This window comes from Anabrus simplex, chromosome 1 (assembly GCF_040414725.1).
Source record: "Anabrus simplex isolate iqAnaSimp1 chromosome 1, ASM4041472v1, whole genome shotgun sequence".
NCBI classification, from domain to species: Eukaryota; Metazoa; Arthropoda; class Insecta; order Orthoptera; family Tettigoniidae; genus Anabrus; species Anabrus simplex.
Window position 1 is genome coordinate 1584372730 of NC_090265.1, and position 27543 is coordinate 1584400272.

Sequence of the window (27543 nt, forward strand, 5' to 3'; positions counted from 1 at the left end):
CAGGGGCCTTGTGGAGGGATGGGGCGATTGGATGGAACAGGCAAGGAAGAGGGAAGGAAGCGGCCGTGGCCTTAAGTTAGGTACCATCCCGGCATTTGCCTGGGGGAGAAGTGGGAAACCACGGAAAACCACTTCCAGGATGGCTGAGGTGGGAATCGAACCCACCTCTACTCAGTTGACCTCCCGAGGCTCAGTGGACCCCGTTCCAGCCCTCGTACCACTTTTCAAATTTCGTGGCAGAGCCGGGAATCGAACCCAGACCTCCCGGGGTGGCAGCTAATCACGCTAACCACTACACCACAGAGGCGGACATCTGATTACTACTAAATAAAAAAATAAAAAATAAAAAAGCTAAAATAAATACATAAATAAACAGTAGCTTCAGTAAACCTAAGTTCTCCTCAAAACTATCCAGTGTAATTTGTGGATCAGCCTATTTAGTCACCGAATATATAAACTGAACTAAATGTGGAGAGTGTTGCAGCTTGCGGGAAAAAGAATGTATAGTCGGAACAGTGTATCAGCTGAGGACGAAAACGACTCCTCACTGTGAAGGACGGACATTTGGTGACTAATATATATACAGTTTATATCATATTGTAAGACACGTGACTGATGGTAAACCTGAGAACATTGTGTCCCCCATACTTACAGTATAACTTGTCCAACCCTTAGATGTGTACCCTCACTAAAGAGCTGTTTTCTATCTTTTGCCGGGGGTTCAAATTATTTAAACAAACCTTTGTAAATACATTTAAGTTGTAACAGCTTGTAGAACAACATAAACACAGCAGCACGTGCTAAAATATTTAGCTCCACATTTGTTCTCGATAGGACTACAGCGTTGTGTATATTGTACGATGTGTAATATCAACAAAATCCGTAAGATCCAATACAATAAATAATCCTAGTGGTATAAGATATTCAGTTATCAGTAGAAACGTATTTAACAGCAAAAAATGTTCTGATCTTTATTTTATAAGATCATCGACATTTCTCTTAACGTAATTGGTAGTTATTGTCTGGCTTCCCGGCCGAATGGTCAGCGTCGTGGCCTTCCGTTCAAAGGGTCCCGGGTTCGATTCCCGACAGAGTTGAAGATTTTACCCGTAACAGGTTAGTTTCTCTGGGTCGGGAACTGGATGTTAATGTTTGTCTCCATACACATCTCTTAATAAACACACCACACTCCCAACAACAGAAATACGTAATAATAAACACATCCCGCCACATTGGGTTGGCTTGTCATGAAGGGAATCCGGCCGTAAAACAGAGTAAAGTCCACATGTGTGACATACTTCGCACCCTCAATTTTAGCAGGATGTAAAAGAAATCGGAAGAAGAATAAGAAGGTCTTTACTATATTCGACTAGCGAGTGGCTGCGTGGTTTGGGTTGCGTAGATGTCAGCTTGCATTCAAGAGATAGTGGGTTCGAACCCCACTGACCGCAGCCCTGAATATGGTTTTCCGTGGTTTCCCATTTTCACATCAGGCAAATCCTGGGACTGTACCTTAATTAAGGCCACGGTCGCTTCCTTCCCTCTCCTAGCCCTTTCCTATCCCAGCATCGTTATAAGACCTATCTGTGTCGATGTAACGTAAAGAAAATTGTAAATATATACATTCGCTTGTTTGTTTGTTTGTTTGCTTGTTTGTATAGTCGCTCGGCAAAGAATGAACTCATGGTATTGTTTAAGTTCCTCGTAGATAGATAGATATGGTTTATTTTAACTGGCAAAGTTAGGGATACGTGTCCCTGTCTTACACTTAACCAGTGAGGTACTCTTTTCTCACGAACAATGCAACCACTACATATAATATTTGTTGTGGACGTCCACATTTGTATCTACCAGGGAGATGTTTATATGTTAATCAAAATTAAAATTGAATTTGATAAAATATTAAATATGAGGAACATACAATAACGTCCGCCTCTGTGGTGTAGTGGTTAGTGTGATTAGCTGCCACCCCCAGAGGTCCGGGTTCGATTCCCGGCTCTGCCACGAAATTTGAAAAGTGGTATGAGGGCTGGAACGGGGTCCACTCAGCCTCGGGAGGTCAGCTGAGTAGAGGGGGGTTCGATTCCCTCCTCAACCATCCTGGAAGTGGTTTTCCGTGGTTTCCCACTTCTCCTCCAGGCAAATGCCGGGATGGTACCTAACATAAGGCCACGGCCGCTTCCTTCCCTCTTCCTTGTCTATCCCTTCCAAACTTCCCATCCCCCACTAGCAGGTGAGGCCGCCTGGGCGAGGTACTGGTCATCCCCCCAGTTGTATCCCCGACCCAGAGTCTGAAGCTCCAGGACACTGCCCTTGAGGCGGTAGAGGTGGGATCCCTCGCAGAGTCCGAGGAAAAAACCGACCCTGGAGTGTAAGCAGATTACGAACGAACATACAATAACATGAGTTCATTTATTTTTTGAGCGATTATATACCGGGTGAGTCCGCTGCGCCTGCCTTTTTCTGTTGCTAGGTATCCTAACAAACGTTACTGGTGGTGTGATGGTCGATTCTCCTTTGCCATACACCAAGCAACAGTCGCCTTTAACCACTTACTGCACTATCACCTTTGCAAAAACATGTATGACCGGGCGAGTTGGCTGTGCGCGTAGAGGCGCGCGGCTGTGAGCTTGCATCCGGGAGATAGTAGGTTCGAATCCCACTATCGGCAGCCCTGAAGATGGTTTTCCGTGGTTTCCCATTTTCACACCAGGCAAATGCTGGGGCTGTACCTTAATTAAGGCCACGGCCGCCTCCTTCCAACTCCTAGGCCTTTCCTATCCCATCGTCGCCATAAGACCTATCTGTGTCGGTGCGACGTAAAGCCCCTAGCAAAAAAAAAAAAAAAACATGTATGCGACAGGTATTTACACCACAGAGGCGACTGTTAGCGTGATTAGCTGCCACCCCGGAGATCCGGGTTCGATTCCCGGCTCTGCCACGAAATTTGAAAAGTGGTACGAGGGCTGGAACGGAGTCCACTCAGCCTCGGGAGGTCAACTGAGTAGAGGTGGGTTCGATTCCCACCTCAGCCATCCTCGAAGTGGTTTTCCGTGGTTTCCCACTTCTCCTCCAGGCGAATGCCACGGCCGCTTCCTTCCCTCTTCCTTGTCTATCCCTTCCACTCTTCCCATCCCTCCACAAGGCCCCTGTTCAGCATAGCAGGTGAGGCCGCCTGGGCGAGGTACTGGTCATACTCCCCAGTTGTATCCCCCGACCAAGAGTCTGACACTGCCCTTGAGGCGGTAGAGGTGGGATCCCTCGCTAAATCCGAGGGAAAAACCGAACCTGGAGGGTAAACAGATGATGATGATGATGATGATGATTTACACCACAATGCATCAACCCGTCATACGATTATGAAAAAAGTACGTGCCAATTATAAGCTGTCAATAGGGAAGGGAATCCGGCCGTAAAACAGAGTAAAGTCCACATGTGTGACATACTTCGCACCCTCAATTTTAGCATGATGTAGAAGAAATCTGAAGAAGAATAAGAAGGTCTTTACTATATTCGACTAGCGAGTGGCATACTGATAGAAAACGTATGTGGATTTGTGCATCGGAAGTAGTTGTCCATCTGGTATGCTTTCTGGTGATCTGTTGGCTGGAGTCGCCGTAGTGTCACAGATTAAGTACGGTGCTACTAATGCAACTGCGGTTGGTAAGTGGATTCGAATTCCACTTAAGCCTGGTAATTTTATTCGCACTTTTTACTTCAAGAATTATCCACAAAGCCAATGTATCCGAATACCCTCATGTCGCGGGTTATTTATTTATGTCAACATGCCCATCTGTTGAATACATAGCGAAGAAATGACCAGCATTGCTAGGCTAAACCAAGTGCCAGGCCAGTACACATTGAACATGCATGCCGTATGCTATTGGTCGAATGTGGCACGAATTGCCTTGTATTTGATCCTCAAAGCTTAAAATGTGAATAAAAATACTTACCACTCGTGGGATTCAAACCCACTTACGAATGGTTCATACACCAGCACGTCCGTGCTTAGTCAATGGGACCACTTCTCATGCGCTTCTCAGAAAGCGTACTGGATCTCCATTACTTCCGCTTCGCTAATTCACTCTCATTTTCTATCAGATCACTCTTGTTTTCAGCGTTAATTTCACATTCTAGTTAACCTCATAACTTGGCATATTGGCCCGTGCCTACTCTAGCTGCGCTGACCGATTGCGCGGTCTATGGTCAGAGGATGTTAAAAGTATCTAGTACGCTGACAAGTACACCTAATTCAATATTATCCGCACACTTTATCTTGGTGCATTTACATCCTAGTGCTGAATCGGTCGACCTCGGCGATCTTCGAGATTCGTACTGGCAACCTTTGAAACACAAACTATGAATCGCTTAAGCATCGTTGTGCGACATCTGGCGTACACTTTACGTACTAGTACTGTTGTTGTTTACACAACAAAGCCAAAGTATAGAATTCATGCTAGGAACAAGATTCGCATCGAGAAATGTTTTATAATGTTATATAATGTGTATGTGACACAGTTGTTGGCTTAAGATGATAACGTTTTAGAAATTTCATATCGATCGATCATATTCTCGATTCTCGATTCAATTCAGATTTCATTTTCATTCAGTTGGCAGCACCAGGCAGTACTATCGATACCGGGACAGCTCCCTCCTTACTCCTCACCCCCGTACACAAATGCACCAAGATAAAGTGTGCGGATAATACATGATATTGTCAAACGATTCGTGTTCAGTAACTATGTATTATCACAACTCTTCAGGTGTAATATTAAGCCAAAATCCATGACATGAGGCAGCGGGAGGTCAAGGAACATTGTGCTCCACGTCATCCGCCCTGTGACACCTCCGGGGGGTCTGATGTTGCATGTCTTTATTTCTTTGCAAGCATTGGGTGCTAGTTGTTGAATGCCGCACGATTGCCCTTGTTTTTAATCCTTGAAGCTCATGAAACGAATAAAATTACTTGGTTACAGTGAGTTTCCAGATGTGGTATCACCTCCGTACTTAGTCCCTTACACCACGGTGCCTGTTACCTCGAGCTTATCAGAAAAAGCTATTTCTCGCTTCACAAACTCACACGCGTTCTCCATCAGCATGCCATCGCTCTTAGCGTTCATTTCACGTACAATCGAGAGCTTATAATTGCCACGTACTTTTTACATAGCCGTATGACAGTTTGATGCCTTGTGTAAATACCTGTCGCATCCTACACATTTTTGCAAAATTCTTGCTGTGATGACGCCATAAGTACTTTAAAGGAGACTGTACAATAAATGCTGAACTTATGCGAAAGGGATGTTGATGTTGAAATCCATGTATAGATTAGAGTTGGTAAGAAAATGTAAAAATTCAGAAATTGGATGGATGGATGGATGGATGGATGGATGGATGGATGGATGGATGGATGGATGGATGGATGGATGGATGGATGGATGGATGGATGGATGGATGGATGGATGGATGGATGGATGGATGGATGGATGGATGGATGGTGACTAATGTTTTAAAGGGGACAACAGCATCATTGTCATCTCTTCTTCTTCTTAATCTGTTTACCCTCCAGATTCGGTTTTTCCCTCGGACTCAGCGAGGGATCCCACCTCTACCGCCTCAAGGGCAGTGTCCTGGAGCTTCAGACTTTAGGTCGGGGGATACAACTGGGGAGAATGACCAGAACCTCGCCCAGGCGGCCTCACCTGCTATGCAGAACAGGGGCCTTGTGGAGGGAGGGGAATATTGGATGGGACAGGCAAGGAAGAGGGAAGGAAGCGGCCGTGGCCTTAAGTTAGGTACCATCCCGGCATTTGCCTGGAGAAGTGGGAAACCACGGAAAACCACTTCCAGGATGGCTGAGGTGGGAATCGAACCCACCTCTACTCAGATGACCTCACGATGCTGAGTGGACCCCGTTCCAGCCCTCGTACCACTTTTCAAATTTCGTGGCAGAGCCGGGAATCGAACCTGGACCTCCGGGGGTGGCAGCTAATCACGCTAACCACTACACCACAGATTGCCATCTCAAGAAATTATTTTGGGTGAGGAAAGGCAGTAAACCGAGGAAAATGTATGTTCCGAAATCTTCTCATTGCAGTTAAGACTTAGGAACTCGAGCCGAGACCTCTCGACGTTTAGCCAGGCTGCTACCTTTATGCTGGAAAAGCAAACACGCAGACCAAAATACTTTGCTTTTCATCATTTCGGGGAGATCTTTTAGTGTCTATCTATTTTCTCCGTTGTTAAATAAAAAAAAATACTCCGTCAGTTTTATGGTTCTAAGACATTTCGTACCATGGACATTTCGTACCACCGGACATTTCGTACCACTTGACCGTCTGATTACCTGCGAAGTCTCAGCCGACGACTTTAAAATATTTAGGAGAGGACATTCCGTACCACTTGAAAGAGTGGGAAATATTGCGAAGTAAAAACAATATCGTAAATAATGTAATTCATATGAATATTCATTGTCCACTACTGGTGTTAACCTTCCGTCGAGTACAACTGATCTCACTAGCACACGGGTTAATTCTCATCTCGTATTTGTCATTCGCGTGGGGGGGCTATATACGAGCTACTTCCACCTTTCAGTAGTGTCCTATTTCCTCGTGACCTTCAAGCCCATATCGGCCAGTTCATCAGAATCTTTCATTTTACCTACTTGATAATGAAATAATCCAGGAGTTTATAAATATTCACAATAATGGTTATATTATCAATCCTGATGCTCGTCAGGCACATTGCGCCAGAACACGATGTGTATTTCTATTGCATTGTTTTGTTTCAGGGTTTATACTTAAAAAATTCGACTTTCTTGTGTTAATAGGGCCTATTTACGTTAACATAAGTGATAAGTATCGTCCGACTCGTTGGCTGAATGGTCAGCGTACTGGCCTTCGGTTCAGAGGGTCCCGGGTTCGATGCCCGGCCGGGTCGGGGATTTTAATCGCTTCTGATTAAGTCTTCTGACTCGGGGACTGTGTGTATATGTCCGTCCCAACACTATCCTCCTCACATTCAGACAACATATCACACTACCAACCACCACAGAAATACGCAATAGTGATTACATCCCTCCATATAGGGTTGGCGTCAGGAAGGGCATCCGGCCGTAAAACAGGGCCAAATCCACATGTGCGACGCAGTTCGTGCGAAAAAGCGGCAGGAAAAGAATAAGTTATAAATATACGGTAGTTTAAAGGACTATTATTAAAATTGTATAGAAGTTTTCTTCAGCAAATGTTGTAAATAATTTTTGTTCAGATTTATAAAGTGTTTATGTCAGGCTCATTACGCCCGTTGGCTTGGACATGAAATTCCAATTTGACACCAAGTGGTACGGATTGTTCTGGCGTAAATATTTGGAGATTACGGGAAAACCGTTCGCAGGTAGATAACGACCTAGGTGGTACGAAATGTCCTCAAAAATCAAGTGGTACGGAATGTCCGTAGTACGAAATGTCCGGACACCCAGTTTTATAGCACAGAAGTCGAGTTAATTCCCTTTTCTTTCACCAACTGTTCCTACTTAACAGTGGGCGTGCTCCAGACGGAAGTTCTTTTTAATTCTTTACGATAAAAGCACGCCACGTTCATGGGGGCTTTCTAATTACTGCAGCATATGATACGAAGTCCACCTTAATTGATACAGAACGAGGCTTGAAGCTGACAGCTGTTTTCAACAATCAAAACATTCATCAACATGGCACCTACTCAGTAACGAGGGAAAACCTGCCTAGTAATCTCCTAGTCTTGGGATCTTTTTCTTATCAGAACCTAACCTACAATTACGTTTACTCCACGATAGAACAGAGAAGCTGCACAGTTCTAAAATAGAACTTTCTATTTCTTTTCCTAAATAAACCACACTCACTCCAGAAAAATGCTAGAAAAAATGTTTTTTGATGATCCGAGGCACCTATCTCAGACCTAAGCCAACTCAATACCAGCTACCACAGCCCTCCCAATAACACTTATTAAAAGAGCATATGCACCTACCACTACATAAAACTTTTGTTCCTCCAATCTTATAAGCCTTATCATAATGAAATGCAGTGTGTGCCTTATATCTGTAACTTGCTCTTTAATTTACAAAAAAATCTTCCAACGTTTTTCTTTTTTTTTTGCTATTTGTTTTACGTCTTACCGACACACATAGGTCTTATGGCGACAATGGAATAGGAAAGGCCTAGGAATGGGAAGGAAGCGGCTGTGGCCTTATTTAAGGTACAGCCCCAGTATTTGCCTGGTGTGAACATGGGAAACTACGGAAAACCATTCTCAGGGCTGCCAACAGTGGGGTTCGAACCAACTATCTCCTGGATGCAAGCTCACAGCTGCGTGCCCCTAACCGCACGGCCAACTCTCCCGGTCTTCCAACGGTTATGAGAGCTACATTTTTAAAATTTTCATTGTAAAATGCGTACTGAAACATCATTTCTAGAATTAATTCCAAAATGTTTCATTTTGAAGTGACTTTTTTAATTATAAAGTCAATAGTCAGATTAACAATCTGAACCTCAATGGTTAAGGTATTTGCACTGTAAGAGGAGTTGGTTTTTTTTTTTTTTTTTTTTTTTTTTTTTTTTTTTTTTTTTTTGCTGGCCCTGGGGCTGTGATTCGTAAATGCCTTGCATGTAACAGGTTTTGCAACCGTATACAGTTTTTAATTTCAAATGTAAAGCTATTACAGCGTGTTTAGGAACATGAAATCTAGCTAAATTAGAAGCTACCTGGAATTGATGACATTCCCTCTGAATTACTAACTGCCTTAGGAGAAACCAGCATGGCAAGGTTATTCAATTTAGTGTGTAAGATGTATGAGACAGGAGAAGTCCCATCCGATTTTCGGCAGAATATTGTTATACCTATTCCCAAGAAAGCCGGTGCTGACAAGTGTGAAAACTACCGCACCATTAGTTTAGTATCTCATGCCTGCAAAATTTTAACACGTATTATTTACAGAAGAATGGAAAAACAAGTTGAACTTGAGTTCGGAGAAGATCAATTTGGCTTCGGAAGAAATGTAGGAACACGTGAAGCAATCCGCACGGCCAACTCTCCCGGTCTTCCAACGGTTATGAGAGCTACATTTTTAAAATTTTCATTGTAAAATGCGTACTGAAACATCATTTCTAGAATTAATTCCAAAATGTTTCATTTGCCGATGATATTGTTATTTTATCTGAGACTGCAGAAGATCTTGAGAAGATGCTGAATGGTATGGATGAAGTCTTGGGTAAGGAGTACAAGATGAAAATAAATAAGTCCAAAACAAAAGTATGGAGTGCAGTCGAACGAAGGCAGGTGATGCAGGAAATATTAGATTAGGAAATGAAGTCTTAAAGGAAGTAGATGAATATTGTTACTTGGGTAGTAAAATAACTAACAATGGCAGAAGTAAGGAGGACATAAAATGCAGACTAGCACAAGCAAGGAAGAGCTTTCTTAAGAAAAGAAATTTGCTTACTTCAAACATTGATATAGGAATTAGAAAGATGTTTTTGAAGACTTTCATGTGGAGCGTGGCATTGTATGGAAGTGAAACATGGACGATAGCTAGCTCAGAAATAAAGAGAATAGAAGCATTTGAAATGTGGTTTTACAGAAGAATGTCGAAGGTGAGATGGATAGATCGAATCACGAATGAAGAGATACTGAATAGAATTGGGGAGAGGAGATCGATTTGGCTAAATTTGACGAGAAGAAGAGATAGAATGATAGGACACGTCTTAAGACATCCAGGACTTCTTCAGTTGGTTTTTGAAGGAAGTGTAGGTGGTAAGAATGGTAGGGGTAGACCAAGGTATGAATATGGCAAGCAGATTAGAGCAGATGTAGGATGCAATAGTTACGTAGAAATGAAAAGGTTAGCACAGGATAGGGTGGCATGGAGATCTGCATCAAACCAGTCTATGGATTGTAGACTCAAACAACAACAACAAAAACTTCAGCACTACTGTGAATGGGATAGAGTAGTTAAACTCTGCCCCCAGGAATTAACCTGGTACTCATTTCTGATGTAGTCTGAGTGAACCCCAGGGACAAGTGTCTCTCTAGAAGTGGATGACTCGTTTTCTAATTTTTTCGACTTCCTTACGGGGAGCTCGAGCCCACATGATGAAAGGTGAACGGAGCGTGCATTAACCTCATCGGCGTTACAGTCCCCTATGCATACATACATACATACATACATACATACATACATACATACATACATACATACATACATACATACATACATACATAATTCTAAGTGGGATTCATACTTTCATTAATTTAAATAATTTATTTTTAATACAGCATATCATTAGTGTGTTCCAGACCTCGTAGTAGTAGTAGTAATAAACATGATCAAAATACGGTACGTTGCACTTGAACAAGAATGCCACTCACCGAGTAGAGTAGGCTTCAGCTTAACAGCGGCTAGTTTTCTTAGCCTTGCAGTTCTACATTCGGAAGGTGGAGGAACTGGTTCCAACCGTCGGCTCTCCTGAGAATGGCTTTTCGTCGCCATAAGACCTATCTGTGTCAGTGCGACGTAAAGCCCCTAGGAAAAAAAAAAGAATGGCTTTGCGTGGTTTTCCATTCTCCTGCACTAAGGCGAATGCCGGGATAGTTCCGTCATAGGCCACGGCCGCACTGACCTCACCTCCTCCGTAAATCATATCACCAACAAAAATCTCCTTGGCCTGAGGGACGGCCTAACCGTCTAGGAGGCCCACCCTACCCTGTCCGGGTACGGAATGAAAACTTATATCCAACCCAACCCCTCACTTCCATCCTACCCGACAGACCACTGCACCGACATCCGTAGGTACAGCTGGGACGGCAAACGTATCGCTAGGTGGCAGCTTCTGACCCCAAAGCGTGGCCCGCCCTAGTGATAATGAAGGTTATCAGTTGGTTTCTTTTTTGCTAGTTGCTTTACGTCGCACCGACACAGATAGGTCTTACGGCGACGATGGGACAGGAAAGGGCTAGGAGTTGGAAGGAAGCGGCCGTGACCTTAAGCTACAGCCCCAGCATTTGCCTGGTGTGAAAATAGGAAACCACGGAAAACCATCTTCAGGGCTGCCGATAGTGGGGTTCGAACCTACTATCTCCCGAATACTGGATACTGGCCGCACTTAAGCGACTGCAGCTATCGAGCTCGGTCAGTTGGTTTCCTCTGGACACAAGGGGTGGTTGTCGTTTAAAAGGCAGTTGAGCACTGTCAAGAGCATGGTTGTCATATTTTGCGGCCTCCACATTATTGCATAAAGCTAAGTGAAAAGTAATGAATGAAAATCCACAGCCTGTTTCCAGTCATTCGACTGGGTCAGGAATGATAGGGATAGGGATTGTGCCGGCTGCTGAAGCCTGCCGCACTCCTCTGGGGCAATGATTAATGAATGACAGATGAAATGAAATGATACTGCAGAGTGTTGCTGGAATGAAATATGACAGGGAAAACCGGAGTACCCGGAGAAAAACCTGTCCCGCCTCCGCTTTGTCCAGCACAAATCTCACATGGAGTGACCGGGATTTGAACCACGGATTCCAGCGGTGAGAGGCCGGCGCGTGCCACTTGAGCCACGAAGGCTCAAGTGAAAAGTAATACAGTTCACAAACAATATTAATTAATAAAGATAATATAACAGTACTTTCAAACAGTAAACAAAGCACGTGCGAACTGTCCGAGCTGAAAAAAGAGACTGACGTCTGTTGTAATAAGAGCTGTGAGGATTTCTGTTGGGGAATATGAACTTCAGTTTTAAAGCCCACTACCGTCATAAATCACCAACTGCTGGGCAAGTGGGGGACCAGGAGATCAAACATATGCTGCTGGCTGAGGATCGGCTGCCTCTCCCAACTATATCAAAGCCCGTTACCTGGCTGTGCCACTACGATCGCCTCATCCGATGTCTCGAGGAAGGATAGCCTGCGATGCAGAACGTCAAACCCGGCACTGTCTCGAGTAAATCTGTTTGATCATCTCAGTCAGATTGAACGTACCATATTCCTTCCAGCAAACCCTGAACAATTCCGAGCGCATTGTGCGTAACAGAGCAAGACATACGACTACGACATAGAAAAACTGGTATGTTACTGTGATGAGCTTGCAGCGGGGATGAAGGCTCGAGCGTCCTGCGTGGTAGGTCGCCAGCAGTAATTGACACGCGGAAGACAATGGACTGCGAGTGGACCACGAGTGGTCGCTTAAGAGTAAATTAGAGGCCGTGTGTTGGCGTGTGGAGGCGGGGGGCGTGTGGCGTGGCATATCACAACTGCCAGTCAACTGGCATGTAGGTGACAGGTGCCATCACACCTCCGGCAATTAGAATAAATCAGCAAATGTCAACCGGAAGGGACGCCCACAGGTGGTTCCTAGGGCAGAATGGCAAATCAGGAGGTAAGTCATGGGAAATTTAAAAAAATAAATGCTACAGTGTCCTGATATAGCAAGGGTATTAATCAAAGACAGATTGATTGATTGATTGATTGATTGATTGATTGATTGATTGATTGATTGATTGATTGATTGATTGATTGATTTAACACATTTTATAAAATAATAATTTTACGTCCCACTAACTACTTTTATAATTTTCGGAGACGCAAGGTGCCAGAAGTTTGACCCACAGGACTTCTTTTGCGTGTCAGTGAATCTACCGATAGGAGGCTGGAGTATTTGAGCACCTTTAAATACCACCTTGAACCCAAAAGGCCAACGCTCTACTGTCTGTGTTAATCAGCCTCGTTAATAAATTCGTGTATTTATTTATTTATTTATTTATTTATTTATTTATTTATTTATTTATTTATTTATTTATTTATTTATTTATTTATTTATTTATTTATTTATTTATACCTATCTTCAAATGCACGTTTTTAGGTGTGGGTTAGCTGATGCCTGCCGTCGGAACTGGATTCCTAAATGATCGGACACGACTTGAGATCTATTAAATTCAATTATAACTATTTAATTTCATAGTGAAATTATAGTTCTCGGATAAAACTGTCTTGACATCGGTCTGTTTTCTGCACGGGAGTGAAATCTGGGTGGACTCAGGGCATCTTATTCATAAGTTAGAAGTAACAGACATGAAAGTAGAGAGAATGATTGCTACTACAAAGGGGTGGGAACAACGTTACGAGGGTACTCGGAATGAGGAGATATAGGCTGTTGGGAATAAATTCGATGGTTGTAGCTGTACGTATAAACTGGCTTCGGTGGTGAGGTCATGTGAGTAAAATGGATATTGGACGCAGCCATGGAGGGTAAAAGAAGTAAAGAGAGACCAAGGCGGCGGTTGTTAGACTCCGTTTTTAATGATCTAATAATACGAGGTGTGGAACTAACCGAACCCACAAAGCTGGTTGTAAATGGAGATTTGTGGAGATGCAGGCTTGCAGACTAACGGTGAAAAACATAACAGTCTACAAAAATAAGTTTGTGTTTATTTATTTATTTATTTGACAGCGTCTCTGTTCGCAGGCCCACATGCAAGGTAAGTTGGCGCAACGAAACTTTGCGAACAAAGCAAGACCAGACAGAATCTTCGTCAACGTGTTCACTCGCTACGGCGCTCCGAAGTGTACTGCGTGCGCTTAATGGAGCACTCGAAGTACGAGAGGCCCTCCACGAGGAGTGGTTGCATCGCAAATAGACATGTTAACAAATTTTTTGATTTTTAATTTCGTGTGGCTATTTCTAGCCGAGTGGGCGGCATCTGCCATGTATGGGTAACTGCGTGTTATTGTGGTGGAGGATAGTGTTATGTGTGGTGTGTGAGTTGCAGGGATGTTGGGGACAGCACAAACACCCAGCCCCCGGGCCATTGGAAGTAACCAATGTAGGTTAAAATCCCCGACCCGGCCGGGAATCGAACCCGGGATCCTCTGAACCGAAGGCCAGTACGCTGACCATTCAGCCAACGACTCGGACATGTTAACAAATATAAGTGACAGACATTATAGCAAATACAACTACAGTTTCTCACTAAATGCTAGTGAATATTGAAAATTAGCACCAAAGTTTTGAAAAATTGGATTTGCCCATTTAAATATGAATTCCAACCCAAGATGATGGTATCGCAGTGGTTGCAGTGGTGCGACGTAAAAAAAAAATCCCATTACGGTAGACTGAAGACAGTCAGGACAAAGGAAAATAATGGACTCGGGCATGGAGGAGTTCTTTTACGTGCCAGTAAATCTAGTAGAGTAGCCAGGATTGGCCGATTGTGGTGGGGGGGGAGGGAAAGGGGTAGGAGGCTTATAGTTCCACAATGAAGGTGCATGCAGTGATATACAGTAAGTAAATTACAGATCTGTTGGTTTTACAATTATGTCTCTGGATGTTTATTTCGTTTATTTCTTTTTGTAAAAATGCCATGTGGGGTTCTAACCTCCAGTAAACCCTTTCTCCACTGGCTACGCCCCTGAGTAAATCTACCGACACGAGCATGGTGTACGAAAAATGGTAAATTACGAAATGTATTGAAACATAAAATGCTGGGCTAAATGATTTATCCATAACACTAGGCGGTCAGCTTTAATTAATTAATTTATTTATTTATTTATCGTCGGCCCCTTATAATAATAATAATAATAATAATAATAATAATAATAATAATAATAATAATAATAATAATAATAATAGTTGTTTTACGTCCCACTAGCTACTTTTACGGTTTTCGGAGACGCTGAGGTGCCGGAATGTTGTCCCGCAGAAGTTATTTTACTTGCCAGTAAATCTACCGACAGGAGGCTACGAGGCTAGCGTATTTGAGCATCTTCAATAAGACTGGGCTCATCCGGGATTGAATCCGCGGACTTGAGCTCAGAAGGCTAGCGGTGCATCGTCAAAGCTACTCAGCCCAGCAAAACAAATCAAATTGTATTGAATTTACTAACTTATCAAACATGTCTCTCATTTCACCCTTGAGTCACACTTGCGTTGGGTTTTCACGAAAACCTAGCGGGGCAGAGGTGAAAAGAGTACTTACGAATACAGTATTTTTATTCACTAGGTATCAAGTAGGCCTACTAAGTTGAATGCATAACTTCCGTTGCACACACGTGTAAAATTGTTTCATGAAACTATTTCATGCAACATTTTTTCAAATATTTTGATGTTTATATTGTCTGCTCTAGTATTGTTAATTGAGATGTACTGTAGTCTGTTCCGTTATTGATTCTACTTCCTTCTTCCACTCCTCCGTGCTTCCCTTCTCGAAGTAGTAAAAAATCCCTCCTAATAACGAAAATAATCTAAATTCACTAATGTTCCGCGCTTGATGACATGACTATAATTATATTGGCTCTCGGATGCATTGCTGAGTGTCCATGTCATGGTGAAATTACAATGGGTGAAATCAGATCACCGGTCAGAGACAAGCAGATTCTACCACTATTGAGCCACAGATTGTCTTATGTCTGCTAATTAGCCGCTCGACCCGAAGCCTTAAAAGTGGACAATGTAATTGCCTTATTCAGGAATCTGTTCTAAGGTAGTTTCATTAAATTATGTCCGGCTCCATGGGTAAATGGCTAGCGTGCTGGCCTTTGGTCACAGTGGTCCCGGGTTCGATTCTCGGCAGGGTCGGGAAATGTAGCCACCATTGGTTAATTTCTCTGGCAGGGGGGCTGGGTGTATGTGTCGTCTTCATCATCATTCCATCCTCATCATGCGCGCAGATCGCCTAAGGACGTCAAATCGAAAGACTTGCACCTGGCGAGTCAAACATGTCTTCGGACACTCCCGGCACCAAAAGCCATACGCCATTTCATTTCATTTCATTTCATTTCATTAAATTATGAAATACAGAAAACGTTCATGGTAGAAACTCAATATCAACAAGTCCTGCCACCAAACACGGTGTAAAGCGGATCTCACTACCTCGAAGTTAGGACCTTGTACGCAGCAGCAGCAGCAGCAGCAGCAGCAGCAACAACAACAACAACAACAACAACAACCATCATTAACTTCGGTACGAAGTTATTAAACCTGTGAGACTGCCTCTGTGGTGCAATGGTTAGTGTGATTAGCTGCCATCCTCGGAGGTCCGGGCTCGATTCCCGGCTCTGCCACGAAATTTGAAAAGTGGTTTCGAGGAATGGAACGGGAAGGTCAACTGAGTAGAGGGGGTTCGATTCCCAATTCTGTCATCCTCGAAGAGCGCGATTTCCTCCTTTCCCTGCAAGTAAATGCCGGGATGGTAGGCCTACCTAACTTACGGCCACGGTCGCTTCCTTCCCACTCCTAGTCCTTCCCTATCCCATGGTCGCCATAAAATTAAAATTTAAAAACCTGTGATTCCCAAAGTGTACGTCATGAAACCCTGGGGCGGCATGACTTCCTCACTAGGGCGCCGTACAGTAGTACAAAATTATCCTTTTTCAGTTTCCGAAGCAATGCAATAAGATGCGAAATCCAACAGTCCTGGTTCAGATCAATATCTCAACTACCATAGAACTGACTTTGTTGAACCCTAGTACCCTAGGTACTTTGTCAGTTTCACGCAGTATAGGGTTCAGGCATTAAATAATTGAATAAGTGTTCTGATTAAGCATGTTTTTAAGTCAATTCAATTTTAAAGATAATGTTTGTGGTATTTTAAAAAAATGAACGGACTTTTATTGATAAGTAAATTGTTGTGGGTGTTGAAAAACGGAGTGTGCGCACGAGTGTAAGGTAGTGTAATTATCACAAATATGATAAATATGATGATAGATATGACAATTTATTTTTGTCTTTGCCGTGTCAAAGAAGAGAATCGTTGAAATCTGTACGTTTTATCTTTACGTCTCGCGAAGACTTCGCTCCGCGTCCTCAAGAGGAAAACTCGTCCGTCCACGGTTATACGACTGTTCTCAGTTCTGGCAATGATGGCTGGAACTTGTAAATTAGCCTACTTGAACGTTGGTATGAGAGTGTGATTCTACATCAACCGAGCTCGATAGCTGCAGTGCGGCCAGTATTCGGGAGATAGTGGGTTTGAACCCCACTGTCGGCAGCCCTAAAGATGATTTTCCGTGGTTTCCCCATTTCCACACCAGGCAAATGCTGGGGATGTACCTTAATTAAGGCCACGGCTGCTTCTTTCCCATTCCTAGCCCTTTCCTGTCCCATCGTCGCCATAAGAACTATCTGTGTCGGTACGACGTAAAGCAACTTGCAAAAAAAAAAAATGATTCTACATTAAAAAGAGATGAATAATCCTTTCTAAGTACAGTAAAGATCGATTAGATTTAATTCAATTTACGGCCTTATTTATGCGAAGCTAGGTTTTAGAGGTCGCTGGGTTAAAGAATAGGTCTAAGTATCGAGTATCCAATGTCTGGAAGAAAATAAGAATGGCAGTATTCAGTTTTACTCGAATATTATGAGAAAATGTGCAGTGATAAAAAGGTGGATCTTTGGTTGAATGGTGAACGTACTGGCCGGTTCTCAGTGTCCCGTGACGATTCCCGGCCGAGCCTAGAATTATAACTTTGTATAGTGATCACCGGCATAAGTGATCCCGCTCCACCAAGGGTGAATGAGCGTGTGGAGGTTTAGGGCACCCTCATGCCCTTGGATTGAGAAATCAGTCCTAAAGGTGGAGGAACCTCCTAGAGATCAACGCCATAGGATATGGAAGGCAAGGGGAAACCAGCGCATTCAAGACCCTTGTGGTATCCCTATATTCAGCAGCATAGTAATGATATGGCTTCTCTAGTGGAAACTTCCACATCTCCGGGCCGGGACTACCTTCGAAGTTAGATACAAGTCCATTGATGGATACAGATTTGGTACATGGCATCTGAGAACACTTTTGCAGGCGGGAAAGCCGGAAAACTTACAACAGGAAACGAGGACGATAAGAATAAAGGCTTGGTTTCTCAGAACTGACGCATGCGAGGTGCGAGGTGCGAGGCCGACGTTGCGTACTTTCGTCCCAATGACGCTGCGAGGCTCGTGGTTTCCCAGGCTGCGAAGCGGATCAGTTGCCGAGCACGTCTCGCAACCTGTGTGCTAATGTTGGAAGAGGAAGCGGATTATGTGTCAATACTGGAGGGTTTTCTTCACCCCTATAGCAGTATCAATGGAAACTGTTGATGATCTTGTGATGTCAGCCTGTATCGTCCACAACCTTCTCCGGAATGAGCGAATTCCTTGCCCAAATGAACACTTTATTGTCAATTTGGAATTAACAGAAGAAAACATGATTCCTCTGGCAGCTGACAACGGAGGCAATTCTACACATGATGCTTTCATGATAAGAGACAGCTTCAAGAAATATTTTTGTAGCAGGGAGAGAGAATCGGTATGACAAAGAGAATATGCTAGCAGGGTGGAGTGAAAGTTTTTTTCTAACGGACAAACATATATTTGTTTACCTATAGTTTACTTTTCTGTGACCCAATTAACATAATAACAGAATGAACACCGTTATTAAAATAAAACACGTGATTTTATTAAATGAACAATACTAAAGTCAAATTTTGTAAAATTATATTTATTGGCATATTTGATATTAAAGTAATGGATTTATTGGTTGATATATCATTTCTAAATCTGTTAATTATTTAATCCTTTGAAACTGAACTCATTATATTTGTTATAAGTAACATCATCAATAATAATAATAATAATAATAATAATAATAATAATAATAATAATAATATAATAATAATAATAGACACTCTACCACCGATCCACAGAGGCAGCTACCACATCAATGAAAAAACAAAGAATCCCAAGAATGGAGGTTCCAAATGACAGTAAATTAATCGTCTGGTACCTCCGTTTTTTGGAGTTCCTATTTTTACGAAGTCTTTCCTTCTCAAGATCATCGTATAATACATAAAACTAGCAACATTTATTAGCTGTTCTATCCAACTTCAGTGATATCATTTTCCATGTCTTTCACAACGTTGTTTTTGTAGCTCTTGTGTTGTAAGTTATGCAACACTGGGTGCATTCGAACTTCTTCAATCAGTTCTTCGTCCACTTCGTCCGTTAAGCTCATCGTGTTGCTTAAAAAAGTAAAAACAAGAACAGAAACAATGTCGCCTCGCACTGCTGTCGCCTCGCACAAATGTGGCCGGACGAATCAGTGCGCGGTGACGCTGCGAGGTCTCATTGCGAGGTTGCGCACACTGCGCACCGCGCAGCTTGAGAAACCACTTGCATAAGCTCGTGTTGTCTGGATTTGTGCGAGGCGGGCCTCGCACCTCGCACCTCGCACCTCGCACCTCGCACCTCGCATGCGTCGGTTCTGAGAAACCAAGCCTTAAGAGTGCCCACTAGGAGTAAGTGAAATGAGAGGTTCTAGGACATTTCGTACCACCGGACATTTCGTACCACTTGACCGGCCGATTACCTGCGAAATGTCAGTTAAATATTTAGGAGAGGACATTCCGTACCACTTGAAATAGAATGGGAGTATTGCGAAGTAAAAACGATGTCCTACTGCATGTATACATTTGTATATCCATTATCCACTGCTGGTACAGAAGCCTCCGCATGGTGTGAGCACTGCGGATGTTAACCTTCCGACGGGCGCAACTGACGTGACTGGTGCACGTGTTAATTATTATCTCGTATTTGCCATTCCCGGGGACCTTTCAGTAGTTTCCCGTTTCCGCGTGACCTTCAAGCCCATATCGGCCACTTCATCAGAATCTTTTATTTTTCTTACTTGATAACGAAATAATGGAGTAGTTTATAAATATTCACAAATAATAGTAATATTATCCATCCTTGGGCTCGTCAGACACATTGCGCCCGAACACGATGTATATTTCTATTTTTTTTTTTTTTTTTAATGTTTCAGGCTTTATAATTTAAAAAATCGACTTTATTTTGATATCTACGTAAACATTAAAGAAAAGTAGAGTTTAACCGGCAATTATTTAAGTAATATAGAAGTTTCCTTCAGCAAATGTTGTAACTTATTTTTGTTTCTGATTTCTAAAGTGTGCCTGTCAGACTCATTACGCCCACTGGCGTGGAAATGTAGTTCGAATGTGACATCAAGTGGTACGGATTGTCCTGGCGTAAATATCTGGGAATTACGGAAACACCGTTCGCAGGTAGATAACGACCTAGATGGTACGAAATGTCCTTAAAAAAAATCAAGTGGTACGGAATGTCCGTGGTACGAAATGTCCGGACACCAAATGAGATGGCCTGCTCAAAGAGATCTCTGGAATGGAAGTTATCGAGTCATTCACTCATGGACCATCAGAGGTAAAGCAGGAGTGGGAATTGTAATGAAGGAAGAAATTGGTAAGCGAGTAAAAGCCCACGTAGTAAGACAGTGAAAGAATAATTACGTTGGGAATGGAAAGCAAACCGAGGGATACTGTTATAACTAAAGTACAGTATATACCGACTAGATAGATAGATAGATAGATAGATAGATAGATAGATAGATAGATAGATAGATAGATAGATAGATAGACATGATTTATTTTAACTGGCAAAGTTAGGGACACGTGTCCCTGTCTTACACTTAACCAGTGAAATACATAATTAACATAAAACTATATAACATACTGAATAAAAGAAAAAAGAGACTGAAACAAATTACTACGGTACTACACTATCCTGCTGTACATAAAAATAACTATTATAATACACAATATAAATTAACATTTTGCTTCCTGCGAAGAAATTAACATACAACAAAGAACGAATTACAATTTCAATAATAATAATAATAATAATAATAATAATAATAATAATAATAATAATAATAATAATAATAATAATATAGATAAACCTACTAATATTTACAATTAATTTGTCCAATTCCAGAAGTATATCACATTGACGAATGTTCAGTTTTCATGTGTTTACTGTGGGTGAAAAACATTGCAAAATGAGGATAGGGATAAGGATAACTATGCAGGAAAACCACAGCTGAGTACTTTCTAACACTACTGATGAATAATAATAATAATAATAATAATAATAATAATAATAATAATAATAATAATAATAATAATAATAATCAATAATGATAATAAGAAGAAGAGGAAGAAGAAGAATGACCATGGGGAGAAGTAGAATAATAATAATAATAATAATAATAATAATAATAATAATAATAATAATAATAATAATAATAATAATGACCATTAGAAGAAGAAGAAGAAGAATAAGACTGTCGCACTACGAGCTCGTTTCATAGAGATATTTTGAACACATACTTTTAAATCTTCCGTGGTTTGATATCCCTCTGACCTCCTGCGGAAGGAAGTTCCATTCACGGCTGGCCACAACAGTGAAGGAATTGTTGTAGGTTGAGGATTTATGCTTAGGAATAGCGAGCAATGTCGAGCTCAGCGCTCTGGTGTTTTTATCATGGTGTTCAGAAAGGCTATGAAATCGTTCATACAGGTAAGATAGGGATTGTAAGGTAAGGATTCGGTGCAATGAAGTCAGGGTATGCAGCTTGCGTCTGTCTTCAAGGCGTAGCCATCCGAGGTCGACGTAAGACTGGGTAACATGATCTGAAAATTTCAGATTACATATACATCTTACACAGGCATTCTGTGCACGTTGTAGTTTATCTCGAAGCTCGGTTTTCACATCTTTGTAAACTACGTCACAATAATCGAATATTGGAAGAACGAGGGTTTCAACTAGTTTCTTCTTTAAACTGAACGGAAAAGTAAATTTGAAATTGTTTAATGTGTGCAACGTAGCAAAAACTCGTCTACTCACAGATATTATCTGATCCGTCCACGAGAGGTGCTGGTCAATGGTTACTCCGAGATTTTTTACGCCCTTGCAAAAGGGCAAAACTTGATTTTGAAGTTGTACGTCGGGGATGGACATGCGGAAATTGTCGGAAATAAGTCTTGGGTGGGCAATTACTATAGTTTGGGACTTTTTTGGGTTCAAAATAAGTCCCTGCTGGTAAGACCATTTACTTATGGCCTCTAGATCCATGTTAATTTTCTCGATTGCTGTCAAAACGTCTGTTGGTTTTGCATGGATGTACAATTGTACGTCGTCAGCATAGATGTGACGTTTACAATGTGTCAGCTGTTTAGCTAGGTCGTTCATATAGACAGAAAATAGCAAAGGAGCAAGGGTTGACCCTTGTGGGACACCTCTTTTTATATATTGCCACGAAGAAAATGCACCTTGATTGGTGACAGGTTGTTGACGTTCGTGTAAATAAGCTCCCAACCATCTCAGAGTACTGTAGGAGAACCCTAGGTGATAAAGTTTGGATAGGAGCAACTCATGGTCTACAGAGTCAAATGCTTTGCTGAAGTCCAATAATACTAGGATAGTCAGTTTTTGCTCGTCAATAGCCTGTCTTATATCGTCAGTCACGCTTAGTAAGGCAGTACATGTACTGTGATTGCGTCGGAAACCTGACTGGTGTGGGTCTAATATGTCGTGGTCGTTGAGATAGTTGGTGATTTGATCATGCACTATGTGTTCGAGTCCCTTGGCTACTATTGACAGTATATTTATAGGTCTGTAGTCACTGTTTAGTCTAGGAGATTTTATCTTTGGTAAAGGATGCACCAGGGCCATTTTCCAGACAGTTGGAAATACACTATTTTGAAGGGAGAAATTGTATATGAATGTCAATACTGGAATAATAGCGTCGATAATTTTCTTTAGCATTATAATACATATATTGTCCACCCCTGTGGATTTAGTTTTGATTCGCATGATAGCCGCTTTCACTTGAAGGGGTGAGACATAATTAAAATAAAATTTGTCTCTGCCTACGGGTGGTGTGTTGTAATTTGCACACAAAAGATTTTCTTTTGCTTCTTCGTTTAATTGTACATGGGAGGATACGAAGTGATTATTCAGTTCATCAAGAGAAACTTCCAAATCGTCTACCTTGTCCGGTTTATTTAGTCCAAAATGGCGGATTGACTTCCATAAAGTAGCGGATCTTACGTCAGACGGTTGAGGCGCTGGCTTTCTGACCCCAACTTGGCAGGTTCGATCCTGGCTCAGTCCGGTGGTATTTGAAGGTTCTCAAATACGTCAGCCTCGTGTCGGTAGATTTGCTGGCACGTAAAAGAACTCCTGCGGAACTAAATTCCGGCACCTCGGCGTCTCCGAAAACCGTAAAAGTAGTTAGTGGGACGTAAAAACAAATAACATTATTATTATTATACCGACTACAGATGACGATGTACTTATCAGTATAACGTTACACCCCCTTTGGCCTGCACGCATGCACTGATTCTTTTGGGAATCCTCTCCTGAAGCAAGCTGACCCACAACTGTTGTAACTGGTCCTTGATATCCTGGATATTGGCAATGGGACAGAGTTGACATCCGAGCTGGCCCCACACATATTTTATCGGGAACAGATTTGGGGATCTTGTTGGCTACAGGAGTTCCTCAACATCACGCAAACAGTTCACAGAGACACGAACCGTGTGTGGACGGGCATTATTCAGTTAAAAATGACACCTCGATATTGTCGCGTGAGAGGTAACACATGAGGACGTAGGATGTCCGTGACGTAACCGTCGTGTCGTTAGAGTTCCTTGACTCTCTCCTTTAGATGTTCATTTCTGACTCCATCTGGTCCTGGTGTTCTATTACTTCTTCCTTTGTTGATAGCCTGCACGATTTCCTCTTCCATTATGACATCTGATGGTTCTGTGTGATCGGGATACCTACGTGTTGGTATAATGTCTCTCGAAGCAATTGTTTTGCTGAGATGTGTTTTCCATGTTTCCATGTCGATATTAGAAGATATTCTGCTCGTTTTTGGTCGTAGAGCCTTGTATGGGTCCAATTTTGCTTCTTCTATGATTATTTTTTGTCGTTCATCCATGTACTGCACATTTTTCCTGTTCAGGAGCCCTTTGTACTGTGTTCTCTATTGCCGGTATTCTTCCAGGTTTTCTATGTCCCTTCCTTCTCTTGCTCTGTTCAATTTTTCTAACGTGCTTCTTCTTGTCTCATAACATCGTTTGTCGCACCAGGGTTTTAACTTTCTTGTCCCCAGGCTTAGAGGGCCGCTTCTTTGGAACAATTTGCTATCCACCATGCTGCGGAATCTATTCACCTTCTTCTATCATATTCTTCACCTGGTCGATCTGGCTTGTCTTTGCTTTCACTTTGTATCTATCTATATTCTTTCTGATTTTGACTCCGTCTCTTGGTTTAGCTGCTTCTTCTTTCTTCGTGATGAGGTATGTTGTCTGCATTCATATGTAAGTGCTTTCATACAATGGCGCCCTTTTTGAAGACCAGCTTTGTTTTTCCCGATGTTCTGAGTCCCCTTGAGAACGTTAAATCTATTGTGCTGCCACCGTTTGGTCCTACATAATGTCCATTCCTGTTTCTTGTTTGACAACACGAATCCACTGAGTCGCAGGTAGTCCATAACTTCTTCAGTTTTCCAGCTGTTTTTATATACGGTACCGTACTGAGCAATTCAGGTCCGCAGCAATTAACACCTTTATCTATCACATTCAACGCATTGTCAAGCGTGTAAACTATATCTACTGCAGTGCGTTCAGGGTTGACGTATCATTAACATTTTGGTTCGTAAAATCAATTTTTCATCTCTCAACGGTTGTTTACATGGAGTTAGATGAGGTTTGACGAGAACTGACAGATAATAAATTGCTAACCAAAAGTTAATACAATGGATCTGGAGCAAAATAGGAAGGGGCGAGATGGAACTCGCCTTCCACTTTTGTCACTAGTAAAATTATTAAAATTAATGATATACCGGTATAACATTTTAGGGGTTTCTCACCACTTCGTTACGTAAGTTGATTGATTGATTGATTGATTGATTGATTGATTGATTGATTGATTGATTGATTGATTGATTGATTGATTGATTGATTGATTGATTGATTGATTGATTGATTGATTGATTGATTGATTGATTGATTGATTGATTTCGTGTAGCCACCAGAGAGTCCTGGTGCAGATCTTTCTATTTGACACCCATGGGTGACCTCTGAATCAGGTCCATACGCCCTCTCTCCGTATGGACCTTGTGGAGAAGTTTGGAATGAACCTAGGCTTTTGGCACGCAATCTAATGATTCAAAATTGTATATCACCATCTCCCCTACCCTGCCTGCCAACATTCTGATGGTGAAAATTTTCTACACCAACGGGACTCGAACCGGCTGTTTCAATGTGATCTTAATTATTGATTCATCTTATGCTTTTACTCTTTGAATTGTCCGGCTCCATGGCTAAATGGTTAGCATGGTGGCCTTTGGTCACAGGGGTCCCGAGGTCGATTCCGGGCAGGGTCGGGAATTTTAACCATAATTGGTTAATTTCGCTGGCACGGGGGCTGGGTGTGTGTATGTTGTCTCCATCATCATTTCATCCTCATCACGATGCGCAGGTTGCCTACGGCAGTCAAATCAAAAGACCTGCATCTGGCGAGCCGAACTTGTCCTCGGACACTCCCAGCACTAAAAGCCATACGCCATTTTTTTGTTCTTTGAATTTTTTCCGTAAGGATATTCTCAACAAACAATCTATGAAGTACCGTACCGGTAACACTCGATCTGCTGTTATACGGTGGTATTGTACGCATTTAAACCAACTAGAAGTCGGGGTGGTAGGTACTGTATATAAAACGGCTCCCCCAGACAGACGTATGACATCATCCATCAACGGTCCTAATTAGATATCGACGAGCACGCAGGCATTAATTACAACAAGACTGTTCTAGTCTCGTTCAAATACAGTACAATATAATGTTACATGGAAGAAATTCACGGACATTGAACCTCATATACAAGGTACGGTATGTAGGAAGGTGACCTTCAGACTTAATTAATGAATGAGTGGCCAAGCAAGCTCTTAATTACTCTTCCCGCCAACTTCTCGAGTTTTCTTCTTTCATTGACAACCATCTGCTTCCTTTTCATTCGTGGCGAGACTTTTCATTCGTGGCGAGACTAAAAAGTGTTCCGGAAGAAAAACATGACGCGTGGCAACAGTTTTCTTGTCGTCGTACAGTTACTGAGCACTAGCAGAGTGGGAGTCAAGAGTTAAGAAGCCATTAGCAATGTTATTTAGCATCAATAAAATGCAGAACAGTAGCCCACAATTCATTATGGCAACCCAGTGTTGGGAACAGAGCCCATTCTCAAGGAAGGAGCTAAACGGCATTCCAAGACAAAGGACATTAAAATTAAGGTGACTGTACCAGTAGAAAATTATACTTTTGCCTTGTAGAAGGGCAGGGACATGATAGCCGAGTGGCATTGTCTCTGGCTTCTCACCAAGGCTGCCGCGGTTCGAATTCCGGCCAATCATGTGACATATTTTGAAATAAAAATGTCATATCCCTGTGGATACAGATTCCACATAAAACTAAAAGTCTCGTGGAAACATGGTAACTATGATAATGATATCAACAGGAAAAAAAAAAAAAAGCTTGCTAATAATAACAATAGTACCGGTAATTGTTTGGTCTCAAATACTGTGAGCAGCCATTTATTTAAGTTTGTGCCAACTAGACTGCCTGTGGGTCAATTTCGACTTTTCGTTTTATTCTACCAGATGGCAGAGTAAATTGGATCTCTGTTGATCGAGTTGCAGCTAAGTGTTAATTAATTGTCGGTTAACAGCATATCTGTCTGCAGAAATCTTTAACATGCTGACGTGCAGTGTTGAATGGACTTTCTTCTGCTCTTCCGCCGGGTTTGAACCCGCGATCTTGGGATCCGGAGGCCGGCCGGCACACTATCATTGATCCTCAGAGGGATCATCACAAGCTTGCTTCTGTTTTTGTACGAGGAGAGCATTTGAACTAAGAACCAGCCACGCAGGGACGCGACAGTTGTCTGCTGAATTCAGTGCATGGAAGATGCATTGCATCAAAGGCAAGTTTGTTGGTCAGTGGCAACTGAAAGACACGTTGCCGAATTGTGTGCAATTTGTATTAAATCACATATACTACTGCACAACGTGTGTTTACTTATGATTCATATGAGTTAATTCAGTCAGCTCAGCAAGTCCACATGATCTGAAAAAAATTCCTAGGTGTAAAAATTCTAGGTCATACTTCTCCTCGCAACAATAAAGTACATTAAAATTTACAGACCTCAGAAATACAGGAAACCAAAAATCAAGACATGGGAGCTAAAGAAGGCAGAGAAACAAGCTGAATACATAAAAAAAGTGACCAATAAATTACCATCAGATGCATTACAAGAAGGCAACATCAAGTGGACTAGATTCAAAGAAAACATTGTCGGAGCTGCAGTAGAAGTTTGTGGTAAAACTAATAGCAAAATGAAGGCAAAAGAAACTCCTTGGTGGAACGCTCGGGTGAAGATTGCTGTGAAAGCGAAAAATGAAACCAGGAAAGCCAGAGACAAAGAAATGCAAAAAGGAAGTCAAAGGAATGAATCTAGAGTAAACGAACTGCAGCAGAAATACAGAGATCAGAAGCTACGAGTAAAGAAAATTGTGGCCGAAGAAAAACAGAAAGCTTGGACTGATTTCACAGATAAACTAGAGCAAGACAGCAAAGCTAATTCTAAACTACTTTACTGAACAATACGAAATATAAGAAGAGACAAT

At 42.1% G+C, this 27543-nt stretch overlaps 1 protein-coding gene across 1 annotated transcript in view; it reads left to right on the forward strand.

Moving 5' to 3' along the window:
* Nucleotides 1–27543, forward strand: part of sev (sevenless) — a 368918-nt gene that overhangs the window by 97621 nt on the left and 243754 nt on the right. Inside the window, exon 3 of the mRNA XM_068226275.1 lies at nucleotides 15828–15974. Coding sequence (XP_068082376.1) covers nucleotides 15828–15974 — 147 coding nt within the window. The remainder of the gene's footprint in view (nucleotides 1–15827; nucleotides 15975–27543) is intronic.